Source organism: Rhincodon typus, chromosome 26 (assembly GCF_021869965.1).
Source record: "Rhincodon typus isolate 14 chromosome 26, sRhiTyp1.1, whole genome shotgun sequence".
In the NCBI taxonomy this organism is placed as follows: domain Eukaryota; kingdom Metazoa; phylum Chordata; class Chondrichthyes; order Orectolobiformes; family Rhincodontidae; genus Rhincodon; species Rhincodon typus.
The window spans coordinates 41420183-41434954 of record NC_063357.1 but is presented as its reverse complement, the minus strand read 5'-3'; the positions used below and the strand labels follow the sequence as shown (position 1 = coordinate 41434954).

Genomic DNA, 14772 nt, shown 5'->3' with positions numbered 1-14772 from the left:
GCAGTTCTTTTGGTTTTTTTTTTACACAAATTGGTGGTGTTGTTGATAGTGAGGAGGATGTCTCAGGTTGCAGTCATTGACCAGCTGGTAAACTGGGCAGGGCAATGGCAGATGGAATTTAACCCTGATAATTGTGAGGTGATGCATTTTGGGAGGGGGGCTCTAAGAAGGGTAGAATATACACAATGAATGGCAGGTCCTTAGGGAGTACTTAGGAACAAAGAGACCTTGGTGTACAAGTCTACAGATCCCTGAAGGTGACAGCAGAGGTGGACAAGCAAATGGGATGCTTGCCTTCATTGGCAAGGGCGTAGAATATAAGAACAAGGAAGTCTTGTTACAACTTTATAAAGCATTGGTCAAACTACAGGTGGAATACTGTGCGCAGTTTTGGTCACCGCACTATCGGAAGGATAGGATTGGAGTGGAGAGATTGCAGAAGAGATTTTATCAGGATATTGCCTGGGATGGAAAGTCTGTTATGAGGAGAGACTGGATATGCTGGGTTTGTTTTTTTTTTGAAGCGGAGGAGGCCGAGGGGTGGTGGGGGGGGGGCGGGTGGTGAAATCTGATTGAGGTATACAAAATTGTGAGAGGCATTGATAGTAGATCATAAGAATCTTTTCCCCATGACAGACGAAGACCAGATCTGAGACCAGAGGGCATAAATTTAAAGGTGAGGAGCAAGTGGTTTAGAGGAGAGCCTGAGAAAAAATATTTTCACCTAGAGGGTGGTAGAAATTTGAAACGTGCTGCCTGACAGGGTGGTGGAGGCAGGTACTCTTGCAACATTTAAGAAGCACCTGGACTGGCACTTAAAATGCAAGGGTATAGTATGCTATGGAACAAATGTAGGTAAATAGGATTAGTGTAGTTTTGTGTTTGTTGGTCAGCATACACGGTGGGCCAAAGGGTCTGTTTCAATGCATTTTTAAAAAAATTCACTCATGGAACGTAGGTGTCGCTGGCTGGACCACCATTCTTTGCCCATCCTTAGTCAGCCTTGGGAAAGTGATGGTGAGCTGCCTTTTTGAACCGTTGCAGTCCATGTGCTATATATAGACCCACAATGCCCCTGGGGAGGGAATTCCAGGATTTTGACACAGCAAGTGAAGGAATGGTGATATATTTCCAAGTCAGGATGGTGAGTGACTTGGAGGGGAACGTGCAGGTGGTGGTAGTGGTCCCATGTACCTACTGTCTTGTCCTTCTAGATGGAAATGGTCGTGGATTTAAAAGGAATTGTATAAGAATCTGTGGTGAATTTCTGCAGTGCAGATAGTACACACTGCTGCTGAGTTTCTGTGGTGGAGGGAGTGGATGTTTGTGGATATGGTGCCAATCGAGCGGGCTGCTTTGTCCTAGATGGTGTCAAGCTTCTTGAGTGTTGTTGGAGCCGCACTCATCCAGGCAAGTGGGGAGTAAGGAGGTGGAGTTACTCACTGCAGTATTCCTAGCCTCTGACTTGCTCTTGTAGCCATTGTGTTTCTGCAGTGAGTCCAGTAGAGTTTCTGGTCAATGATAACCCCCAGGATGTTGATAGTGGGGGAATTCAGTGATGGTAACACCATCGAATGTCAAGGGGCAGCGGTCAGATTGTCTCTTGTTGGAGATGGTCATAGCCTGGCATTTGTGTGGCACAAATGTTACTTGCCACTTGTCAGCCCAAGCCTGGATATTGTCCAGATCTTGTTGCATTTAAAAATGGATTCAACAACTGAATCTCAAGTGACATACCCCTTTTTCAAATTGTGCCCCCAGTTCTAGCCTCCTTAAAAAAAAAAACAGGGAAAACATCTTACCTGCATCCACCCTATTTAGCCCTTCAAGTATTTTGTAAGTTTCAATGAGATTACCTCTCATTCTCCAAAACTCTAGAAAATACAGATGCTGTCTACCCAATCCCTCTTCTTAGGGCAGTCCCACCATTCCAGGAATGGGCCTCGTGACTTTCATTGTACTCCTTCTATGGCAGTAACATCTTTCCTGAAATAAGAAACAGGGCAGTACAGTGGCTCAATGGCTAGCACTGCTGCCTCACAGCCCTGGGGACCCAGGTTCGATTCCACCCTTGCGTGACAGTCTGTGTGGAATTTGCACGTTCTCCCCGTGTCTGCGTGGGTTTCCTTTGGGTGCTCTGGTTTCCTCCCACAGTCCAAAGATATGCAGGGTAAATGGCAGAGCTGACGTGATGGGCTGAATGGCCTACTTAGCTCCGATATCTTATGGTCTTATCGGTTTCTTCTACCAAAGTGCATAACCTCACATTTTTCCACCTTACCATGTTCTTACCCATTCTGTTTAAATCCTCCTGAAGCTGCTTTAAAACTTCCTCTTAACGCATGTTGATCCTTAGCTTTATATCATCCACAAATGTGATCATATTACATTTGCTCGCCATCTCCAAATCATTGATATATATTGTGAACAGCTGGGGCCCAATTACTGTCCTTGCCCCACTTGTCAGTCTGCCAATATGAGAATGATCTGTTTATTCCTTCTGTTTTCTGTCTGTTAACCAATCATTAATCCATGCCATTACATGACCTCCTACGCCACGTGCTTTAATTTTTCTAACCAGCCATGCCTGTTTGTGTGTTTGCGTCTCTGTGTGCACATCTGCATCTCTGTGTGTGCATCTGTGTATCTTTTGGGTGGGGAGAACAACTTGTGTACAAAACACAGAAAGCTATCATACAGGTGCAGCTGATAATCTACAAGGGTAATGGAATATTGGCCCTTACTTTCGGGGCTTTGGGGTATAAGTGTAGGGAAGTCTTACAGCAACTGTACAAAAAGCTAGGTGAGATCACATCTGGAGTACTGCGAGCAGTTTTGGTCCCCTTATTTGGAGGCAGCTCAGAGAAGGCTCACTAGGATGACGCCTGGTGCGCAGGGATTGCCTTGTGAGCAAAAGCTAAACAGGCTAGGATTCTACTCGCTGGAGTTTAGAAGAATAAGAGGGGAGCTCATCGAAACAGAGGATTCTTAAAGGGCTTGACAGGGTAAATGCTAAGAGGATGTTTCCGTCATGGGAGAGTCTGGGACCAGAGGGCATAGTCTCAGAATTAACAGGCACCAATTTAAGATTCAGATGAGGAGGCTTTATTCTCTCAGAGGGCTGAGAATCTCTGGAAAGGAGTTCCAGAGATCGCTGTGAGGGCAGAGTCCTTACTTATGGCTGAGATAGATAGATTCTTAATAAGTGGGGAAATCAAGGGTTGGGAGGAAAGGGCAGAAAAGCAGATTTGAGGAATGTCACATCAACTGTGATCATATCGATTGATGGAGCAGGCTTGAGGGGCTGAATGGCCTACTCTTATTCCTATTTCTTTTACTGTGAGCCGTCTTTTGATCGTCAACTTCTGAAAGTTCTACTGTACCACACCTCCAACTGGTCCGTTGTCTCAGAGGAACAATTGACCTTTGATCAGTCATCAACATTTACTCTGTTATGAGGAACTTGCAGTGTTACAAAAGTCCCTTTGTTAATTCTTTACACAGAACATGAAAAGAGCAAAGGGCACGTCTGCCTTTCAGTAAACATTGCAGTTGGCTGAGCTGTTGTTAAACTGTGATGAGAAATGAACAATGCGATCTAATTAAAGCACCAATTGTCTGCACTAATGGTAAGGAAATGTTAATTAATACACTCTCCCGAGGAACATAACACCCTGCATGTGCTTACGAAGACTATTAAGAAACCTGTTAACCTTTGTACACTGTACATTCACTTAGAAGCTAAACTGCTGGCAAGAAAAATCTGCTGGAAAAGCACATTTTTCAAAACCTAAGCTCACTTCAAAGAAATTAATCTTCTATCAACTTAAAAGCTGAAAATTTACAAAATGACAGGTCACATTAAACTAAAAGAATTGTTGTAATAAATCAGCGTTTAAATAAAAACAACTGTCAGATAGCCAAAGACTTTTTTTCAGGCTTGAGGTAGATGCAGGTGGTTGGATACAGATAGTTAAAGATTGATATTGAGAAACTCAAGAGATGCTGTAGGCACAGCTGGATGTATTTTGAATACTCAAACAAAATGAAGAACAAAATTAAGAATTGAGTACAGCACAGGGGGTCATTCGACTCATCTGCTGGCTCTTTCAAACAATCCAGTTAATCCCACTACTGGTCCTTACTCATTTCCCTGAAACTCCTTTCTCCTTCCAGTATTTGAGCAATATCCTCCTGAAAAGCTACTAATGAATCTGTGTCCAACAACATCTCAGGCAGCACGTTCCAAATCCTAATTGGCAATCACTTTAAATTTGTACCATCTGGTTATCAACCCCAGCCCAGTAAACAGTTTCCCACTGCTACTCAAATCTGAACCTTTCTGATTTTCAACACCTTGATCAAATCTCCTTTTAATCTCTTCCTGCTCTGTAGAGCACAAACTCTGCTCTAACTGAGGGCAATCACCACAATTTTCAAGGCTCAAAATGGAGTCACGGTGGGTTAATGTTTGGGAAGCACTGCCCTAAATCCTGGAACCATTTGAGTAAATCTCTTAAACAACTGAAAACCATCAGAACCTTCCTAACTAGCAATGCACTGTGGCCGGGCCAGTGTTATGTATTGGTTTAGAATAACCTCCTGGCTTTTATACTTCTGTTCAGGATCTGGGATACCTGAGAAGCTGTTAAAACCATCAGAAATAGGAACAGGGTTGGTTATTTGACCCTCGAACCTGCTCCACCATCCAAGAGGATCACAGCTGATCTGATATTCCTCACATCCTCTTTCCTGCCCTTTTGCCATAATCCTTGATACCCCTACTGATCAAGAATCTATTGATCTAAGCCTTAAATCTACACAAGGTCTCTGACCCCACAGATCTGTTGTGTTAATGAGTACTGCCCTTTCTAAAATCTGCGTACAAACACTGATGAAGAAACCATCCTAATGAACAGTCATCGGATTCAAAACATTAACTCTGCTTTCTTCGCACAGATGCTGCCAGAACTGCTCAGTTTCTCCAGCAATTTCTGTTTTCGTTTTGAATCTCCCCAGTTCTTCGTTTTATTTTTCTGTACGAATACTGCTAGATCCCCATGTTGACATCCCTTTACTGCTGGCTTGTATTCTCTCACCCCATTCTTTTTGTTAAAATAGTATCCCCAACTTCCTAGAGTTAATTTCGTTGGCCATTTGTCTGCTCCTTCCAGCATCAAATCATGATCAGCAACGCCCACATCCCGTGAATGAATTAAGAAAAAAATTAATGGTGCATTCAGCCCATTTACTGCATCAGAATGAGCCAATCTTATTCTCCCACTCAATCCTTATTGTCCAGCAGGTTTATTTCCTTCAACTGCCCTCCAATTTTCTCCTGAAATCATTGACCATCAACATCATAGGCCACAAATTCCAGGTTTAAATGAAAAATATCTTTTCTATTCCTTCCCAAGATGTGGATGCTGCTTGCAAGTCCATCATTTGTTGCCTATTCATAATTGCCTTGGAGAAGGTGACGGTGAGCAATCTCCCAGGATCTCTTCCAAAAACTTTGAATCGATGTCCCCTGGTCTGTGTCCCATCAACCATTGGGAACAATGTTTCTATGTTGACAAAAAGCCCCCACTGTTTATACTTTGAACCCATAGAGACCCGTGCATGCACTCAATGGCTCACTAGGGATCCCGCTGTCCTTAATGAATCACATGCCCATCCCTATTTTAGAGTACAGAGATTCCCTGTCTTCTGAGTTGCAGCAAGATACTGGGAATTGAATTATGCCACCCATTACCACATTGCAAGGATCTACATGCCTAGAGGTTGAAGGGAACAGTAGAGTCCTAAAGCACAGAAACAGGTCCTTCAGCCCGCTGTGTCTATGCTGACCAACAAACACCAAACTGTGCTAATCCCATTTACTGGCACAGGGTCTTCAATACAATTCTGACTCCTTAGTATTCAATGAATTCCAGGATAGCTCAGAGGAACATAGGGAATATTGGACAAAAACAGAAACTCAGCAGGCCTGGGCGCATCGGATGAGAGAAAGCAGGTTGGAGTCCAGTGAGATAACAAGGTGTACAGCTGGATGAACACAGCAGGCCAAGCAGCATCAGAGGAGCAGGAAGGCTGATGTTTCGGGCCTAGACCCTTCTTCAGAAAATGAGTCCAGTGACCCTTCGTCAGAACTGAGGGAGTCCCAGCAGAATACACTCCATTCAAACTGTACCCAATGTACGCCCAGGCTAACAAGTGCCAGGTGAGTAGGGTGCTAGGTAGAGTACCAACTGGATAAGGTCTCAGCTGAGTGAGTAGGGTGCCTGATGTCTAGGTGCTTAGTGAATATGGTGCTGAATGGGTAGGGTACCAGCTGTAGAGGGGTTAGATTGCCAGGGTGCCAGGTAAGAAAGGTGCAGTTGGGTAGGATGCCAAATGGGAAGGGTGTCAGGCTGCAGGGTGGTAAGGTATATGCTTCAATTTTGAGCGTTGTTTAGGATGCTGGTGGTGAGTCAGGTCCAGGAAAGAACTGGGGTTGGGTACAGGCGGGGTCCAAGAGCTGGGGATGAGGGAGGCTTCAGGTCAGGGTCAGGAGGTAAAAGGGTCTGGGGGAGGTGTGAGCTTAGTATAGCATCAGTTTAATAGTTACTCAGGAGTCTGAATATGTATCTACTGGTCTAACCTTTTCTGTGGAATTATTTTACTTAATTTCACTAGAGAGTTGAAGGTTCGAGCCAAGGTGGGATTTCCTCAGCTGAAAATTTAATTTCCCATACAATTCCTTCAGTGTCCTCTCCAATAGAGATTCCACAGGGTCCCCATGCACACCACCTATCTACTCTGGAATGATGACTGCCTGGCTAGTGGAAAATTGATCAATGTGTCTCTGCCAGTTTGCCACCCCCTCTAACTGAACCACCTTTAAAAGACACTTTGGTCAAGACAAAACAAAAACATCTCTGAGCAGTTGTGTCTTGTCAATTGGCGGTGAAATACAGGCAATCCTTTGTCTGAGAGTCCATTAACCTGGCCCTAACACAAGAGAACAGCTTCCCTGCATAATTCAGGTTTTAACCTTAATGCAGGGATTAGATTATTCGATTTAAGCCAGCCATAGTAATCATTCGTATGATTGATGCACTAGTGGCTGTCAGGTGATCAAATATCAATCAGTGAGGCAGGGCCCTTATGGTCCAGTGGTGATGTCCCTGCCTCTGAGCCAGGAGATCCAGGCTCAAGTCCCACCTGCTGTGGAGGTGTGTAATAATGTCTGTGAACAGGCTGATCAGAAAATATCTACCCAGTGACGCAAGTGATTCTCACTTTCATTCTCACCCTTTCGGCATCAATATCAGAACTCAAATATAGCAACCTCCAGTCGATTTTATGCAGATTTACCTTCAGCAACTGAATATCCAATACCTTCTGGATAATTACTGCGATTAAGCCAATTCTAAATACTTTCCCATCCACATATTGTCAAACATTCCTTTTACTCAGTGACAAATGATGGCACCTTGTGACATGCCATCCCTCCCAATTAGCTACAGCTCACATCTCTGAGCTGAACAGAAGGTTGGAGTTTCAAGTCCCATTCCAGGATTTGAACACAAAATCTATGTCAACACTTCAGTCCAGTTCTAAAGGACTGCTGCTTTGTCAGTGATGCTGCCTTTCAGGTAAGACAGTTAAGCCTGTCTGTCCTCAGGGAGATGGTAGAACATAGAATGTAGGAGCAGGAATAGACTATTGAGCACTTCAAGCCTGCTCTGCCATTCAATATGATTATTGCTGATCGTCCAACTCCTACAAAGGGTCCCAACTCCTACGTACAAACACAATCCCACGCTGGGGTGTAACCTTTAAAATATGATCACTTCCTGGATTTACAAACAGCTACTTTCCGTTGTCCTGCTTTGTATTCCAAATTGCCAATCAACTGACTTTTATTTAATTCAATCGTCACTGGCTGGGTCAGCACTTATTGCCCGTCTCTACTTGCCCTTCAGAAGGTTGTGGTGAACTGCCTTAGAATCACAGAAACCCTACAGTGTGGAAGTGGGCCATTCAGCCCATCGAGTCCACACCAACCCTCTGAAGAACATCATACCCAGACCCAACCCACTCCCCTATCCCTGTAACCCTGCATTTCCCATGGCCAACCCACCCAGCCTGCACATTCCTGGACACTATGGGCATCTTTGGGCCGTGGGAGATAACCTGAGCAACGGAGGAAACCCACGCAGACACGGGGAGAATGTGCAAACTTCACACAGCCTAAGCGTTGAATCGAACCTGGGTCCCTGGCGCTGCGAGGCAGCAGTGCTAACCACTGAGCCACCGTGCCTTCTCAGACTGCTGCAGTCCACTTGCTATGGGTTGACCCATAGTGCCATTAGGGAGGGACTCCCAGGATTTTGACCCAGCGAACAGACTCCAGAATGGAAGCCAGGTACTGCCTGTATTATATTCCTGCATTCTCCTCATATCCTTTGACCCCTTTAGGCCCAAGAACTATATCTAGCTCTTTCATGAAAACATTCTATATTTTGGCTTTGGCAGTTTTCTGTGGCCGAAAATTCCACTGGCTCACCACTCTTTGGTGAAGAAAGTTCTCTTCATCTCAGTCCTAAAGGGCCTATCTTGTATCCTTAGACTGTGTCCCCTGGTTCTGTGTCCCCTGCTCCCTGGTCATCAGGAACATCCTTCCTGCATCAACTTTGTCTAATTCTCTTAGAATTTTAGAGGTTTCTACGAGAACCCCTTTGATTCTTCTAAATTCAAGTGAACATAATCCTAAACAATCCAGTCTCTTCCCACCAATCAGTCCTGCCATCCCAGTAATTGGTCTGGTAAACCTTTGATATACTCCCTCCATAGCTGTAACATGCTTCCGCAGATAAGGAGACCAAAACTGCACACGTTTCTCTGGGTGCGTTCTTACCAATGCTATTGCAGCAAGGCATCCCTGTTCCGGCACTCCAGTCCTCTCACTATGAATGTCAACATATCATTTGCCTTCTTCATTGCCTGCTGTCCCTACACTCTTACTGTGCAAGGACACCTACCCTTTCTCACAACCTATTGCCTGTCAGATAATCATCCGCCTTACTGTTTTTGCTACAAAAGTGGATAACTTCACATTTATTCACATTATACTGCAAATACCATCTGTTGGCCCAACTAGTTAACTTGTCTAAATCATTGGGACTCTAATACGAGAATTCTAGAGCGTAGGACCAAGATGACTACAGGCATGACCACCAATAGGGAAGTGATCCCACACTGATTTAAACTTACAGGCCTATGGAAATTGAGAAAAGGAATGGGACTACCTGGTTTTCTTAGCATCGAGTTGGTATAGATTCAACAGGCTGAATGGCCTCCTGTGGGGCCATGGCCACTCTGCCTATGAGCAAGCGAGTTACTCAGAGCATCCTGGTCAATACCTATTCCATAAATTAAAACCAAAAAACCAAATTATCTGGTCATTATCTCATTACAGTTAGTAGCTTGTTGCTGTGTAAAAATTGGCTATCAATTTTCAACATTACACATGACTATAAGCATACGTAATTGTATGCAAAATGTTTTTGGTCATGAAAGATACTACATAAATGCAAGTCTTCCTTTTTTGTTTATCATTCCTTCCATTTGTTTGCACGTTGAATGAAAGAATGTGTATCTTTCTTCTCAAACTGAGTTTCAGTTGTTCTTTATGTTCCTTATGCTTCAAACATTTGAGTTACATCATTCTTGACGGCTTTTGCTGCATCTGCATTCACTTCCAAACTCACCAGGTCCATTCAATTGTAAATAAAGCCCCCTCCAGTTTCACATATTTCCCTACAATCCTGATTATCTGGCTCACCAGGACTTGGATCCCAGTTTTATTCACTTGAAAGCCACACAATTGATCAGGCCTTCACCATATTATTCTTCCCCAAATTCCTCAGGGAATATGTCCCCTGAAACCCGATTCCAAGTATGGGTTACACAGAAAGACCTGGATATTACTGCATGGCATTGTGACAACTGAGAAACTGATGCAAGGGCAAGGATCACAAGTACAAGGCAATGATCATCACGGATTTGTTGGAGGGAGACACTATTTGGCCAATTTAATTGAGTTTGTTTGAAAAGAAGAGGGTAGTGGAGTTGTGATTTACACGGACATCAGTATGGCCTTTGGGAGGCTGGTCCAAAAGCTAAGAGCTCACAGGATCCAAGCCAAGTTGGTAAACTAGATTCAAACTTGGCTTGCAAATAAAAGGTAAAGGGTGACCAGCAATGTACCACAGGTGCAGGGTTCTTGCTGTTTGTTACGTACATTAACAACTTGGATGTACAAAATATGGTGGTGTTGATGATTATGAGGAGGATGGTCTCAGGCTACAGCCTGATATTGATTAGCTGGTAAATTCGACAGAGCAATGGCAGATGGAATTTAATCCTGACAAGTGTGAGGTGATGCATTTTGACAGTCTAATAAGGGAAGGCTACACACAATGAATGGTAGGTCCCTAGAGAGTACTGAGCAACAAAAGGACCTTGGTGTACAAATCCACAGATCCCTTAAGGTGTCAGCACAGGTAGATAGGGTGGTAAAGAAGGCATACAGGATGCTTGCCTTCATTAGCCAGGACAGAATATAGCAGTAGGGAATATTGGTTAGGCTGCAGATGGAACACTGTGTGAAGTTTTGGTCACCTCACTATCAGAAGGATGTCGTTACACTGGAGAAGGTGCAGAGGAGATTCACCAGGATGTTGCCTGGGATGGAAAGTCTCAGTAATGAGGAGGGACTGGATTGGCTGGCTTTGTTTTCCCTGGAGCAGAGGAGGCTGAGGAGGGGGATCTGATCAAAGTATACAAAATTATGACAGGCACAGACAGAGTGGATCATGAGAATCTTTTACCCATGGCAACCTGTCTAAAAATACAGGGCATAAGTTTAAGGTGAGTAGTAAGTGGTTTAGAAGAATTTGTGAAAAACATTTTTACCTAGACAATGGTAGAAAGAGAGGGTGGCAGAGACAGGTACTCTCATCATTTAAGAAGCATCTGGATGAGCACTTAAAATGCCAAAGGACAGGAGGCTATGGATCCAGGTGAGGGTAAATTGGATTAATACGGTTTGGTGTCTGTTGTTGGCATAAATATGAGCTGAAGGTTCTGTTTCTATGACAATAAATAAGAAAGAATCTAACCATCTTCCTGACAACTCTAGTCTCCCAGCCTGCTTCAATCCCCTACAGATTGCCTATTGATGTAACAGGTCCACAGTGGATGCCATTTCCCCTCGACTTGCACTCATTCCTGGAACACCTGGACAATAAGGACACCTATGTCAGACTTCAACACCATTATCCCTACCACACTGATCTCAAAACTCTGAAACCTTGGGCTCGATTCCACCCTCTGCAACGGGGTCCTCAGCTTTCTGACCCATAGACCGCAATCAGTGAGGATAGGTAACTGTACCTCCTCCCCTACTGTACACCCCTCGACTGTGTTACTAAAATCCAAATGAACACCATCTACAACGTTGCTGACAACACCTCCATGGTAGGATAGATATCTAACAAGTCAGAATACAGAAAGGAGACAGAGAGTTTGGTGACGTGATGCAATAAGAACAAACTTTCCCTCAATGTCAGCAAAACTAAAGAACTGATCATTGACTTCAGAAAGAAAGGAGAACACACCCCCATCTACATCAATGGAGCGGAGGTGGAGAGCATCAAGTTCTTGGGAGTGATGATAACCGATAACCACAACCTGTCCTGGACTTCTCACATAAATACTGCAGTCATGAAGGCACAACAATGCCTCTTCTTCCTCAGGCGGCTCAGGAAATTTGGAATGTCCACAAGGTCCCTCACCAACTTCTACAGATGCACCACAGAAAGCACACTGTCTGGCTGCCTAATGGCCCAGTATGGCAACAGTGTACAGTAGGGGCCTGGGGGGGTACAAAATTGCAGAAGGTGATGTGCACAGCCCAGACCATCACGGAAACCAACCTTCCATCCATGGACTCCATTTACATGGATCACTACCATGGAAAGGCCGCCAACATCATCAAAGATGAATCGCACCCCAGGAATGCTCTCCTACAAACCTCTTCTGTTGGGCAGATGATACAGAAGCTTCAGCAGGTTCAAGAACAGTTTCTTCCCTGCCGTTATTAAACTGATGAATGGACTCTCTAATGTCAAATAATACTGATCTGGCTAACGTTGATCTTGCCTACCGCACACTCTGCGTGACATAATATGTAAGCCTCTGTCTAAGTTTTTTTTCACCCTTTGATCTGTATGTCCTTGCTATTATGATCTCTCTGCACTACTCGTAAACAAAGCTTTTCACTTTGGGACACATGGCAATAAGTAAGTCAAATCAAATCAACATTCAATGGCATTACCATCACTGAATACCTCACTATCCATAAGCTGTTGGTTACCATTGACCACTGGACTGGATGTCCATATAAATAGTGACTGCAGCAAGTAACTTACCTCTCGACTTCCTAAAGCCTGTCCACCATCTACAAGGCACAAGTCAGGAGTGTGATGGAACACTCCCCAACTTGCCTGGATGTGTGCAGTTCCAACTCAAGAAACTGGACACCATCCAGGACAAAGCAGCCCCCGCTTGATTGGCGCTACATCCACAAACATCCACTCCTTCCACCACCAACACTCAATAACAACAATGTGTAGCATCTACAAGATGCACTGCAGAATTCTTCCAAACCCACAACTGCTTCCATCTGGAATGACAAGGGCAGCAGATACATGGGAACACCACAACCTCCAAGCCATTCACCATCCTGACACATCTTCACTGTCGCTTTGTCAGAATCCTGTAATGCCCTTCCTTCTTGACAGCATTGCAAGAGTCCTGACCTGAAACTTCAGCTTTCCTGCTCCTCTGATGCTGCCTGGCCTGCTGTGTTCATCCAGCTCCACACTGTTATCTCTGACTCCAGCATCAACAGTTCTTGCCATCTCTCAGTATAATTGATACTTCTTTAAAGCTTATAAGCTCGTACTTAATGGCATTAAGTTTGATTTGCAACTTTCCTTTATTATTATCACCCCTTTGCAGCTTACTTTTGTCCTCTGAATAATTAAGTATATGTACAATTTGAGGTCAGATGCAAATGCAGATCCACCCCTTTATCTAACATCGTACTGAATGAACTGAAGTGGCTGCACAACTCTATGCTGTGAAACACCAGACCTCACTTTCAACCATTTTAAGCACCATCTCTCACTCCGACTCGGATTTCCTCGTTTCTAACTTACACCCTCTAATTTCATGCTCAGTGGTCATACTCAGCAGGCACCTTTTGAAGGTATAATGTGTCTGACTGAAAGGTGGTCATTCTCTCTGTTGTTAAACAAAGCAGTGGACTTGACAGCACCTGTCCCAGACCTCTACATGCAATTTGTCTGCACGGCCCCTTTTGATGTCAGTATGTGTACTGTGACAAACGAACCCAACTTTATTTTGTGCGCAGTGATTGCTGAAGAGCATCTCTGTACTCTGCCTATGAGTCAGATCTCCTGCTTCCAACAAGTTTTCCTTGAGAGCAGCCGTTTTGAAGAAGGGTCACTGGACCCAAAACTTTAACTCTGCTTTCTCTACACAGATGCTGCCCGACCTGCTGAGTTTTTCCTGCACTTTCTATTTTTGTTTCTTATTTCCAGTATCTTTGTGTATTTTTAATTGAGCTTTCATTTGGAGTAGGATCTTACAGTCACAGTTCATCAGGGTGCCTCTCTGATTAAAATCCAATCCAACACTCCCACAAATCCACAAAGAGAACTGCATCTCATCTCTAAGACTAAGAATTCCCGTGCAGCAAAAATTAAGTCCTCGCGGTTAAGCCAGATTTCAGTAAGGAGGAGATGAAAGGCAGCAACCAAGTGGATAGTTTCTAAACCCGAGCAAGGAGCACCGCTACAGGTGATCCGCTAGTGAGGTCCTGGAGCAGTTGGAGGGGGCCCGGCTTCCACCTCCCAGCCCGTGCTAACTCGGTACCTGTACGCCAGGCTCATGCACTCCAGCAGGCGGCTCAAGCTGGGTTCGCTGCTCCGACAGTCCGGGCACTCCGCCCGAAGACTCTGCTGCTCCAAGTCGCTGTATGTGCTGTCGCCGTGCGGCCTCGACACCATGAAGTGCCCGCTGTGGATCACCTGTGGGCGGCTGCCGGGTAGCGAGTCCCCGGCCCTGGCTACACCGGCCACCGGAGCCCGGGACTCACACTGTCCTCCACAATGGCCCGCACTCATCCCACTGCAACCTGCTCTGACCGAGTCTCGATATTAACCTAATGAGTCCACTGCCTGTCTCTATTGGACGGTATTCCCATAATGAGATAATTGCCCATTCCCAATGTACAAATGCAAAAACATAGAAAATAGGAGCCCTTCAAATCGGCCACACCATTCAATGTGATCAATGTCTAATACTAGGCATTCAAGGTGAGAGGGAGAAAGTTCACAGGAGATGTGGGGGTCAAAGTTTTCTACACAGATTTTGGAATGGGTTTAGAGGTGAAGGCAGATACAATAGGGACGTTTAAGGGACTTTATTTTTAAGATAAGCGTATGAATATGTAAGGAATGGAGGGATATGGACCAAGGACAGGCAGAAGGGATTAGTTTAATTTGGCATCATGTTCAGCACATCACCATGGCCCAAAGGGCATATTCCTGTGCTGTATAATTCTATGTTCTATCATTCTACTCAGGACCCTGTTCCTGGTTTCTTCCCATATCCTTTGGTCCCTTTAGCCTT

The 14772-nt window shown here is 44.6% G+C and overlaps 1 protein-coding gene across 1 annotated transcript in view; it reads right to left on the bottom strand.

The window, feature by feature from the left end:
- The window catches only part of LOC109918816 (carbohydrate-responsive element-binding protein-like), a 145281-nt gene extending 131017 nt beyond the window's left edge, over nucleotides 1-14264 (bottom strand). The window contains exon 1 of the mRNA XM_048612398.1: nucleotides 14014-14264. Coding sequence (XP_048468355.1) covers nucleotides 14014-14264 — 251 coding nt within the window. The remainder of the gene's footprint in view (nucleotides 1-14013) is intronic.
- Between the last annotated feature and the right edge of the window lie 508 nt (nucleotides 14265-14772).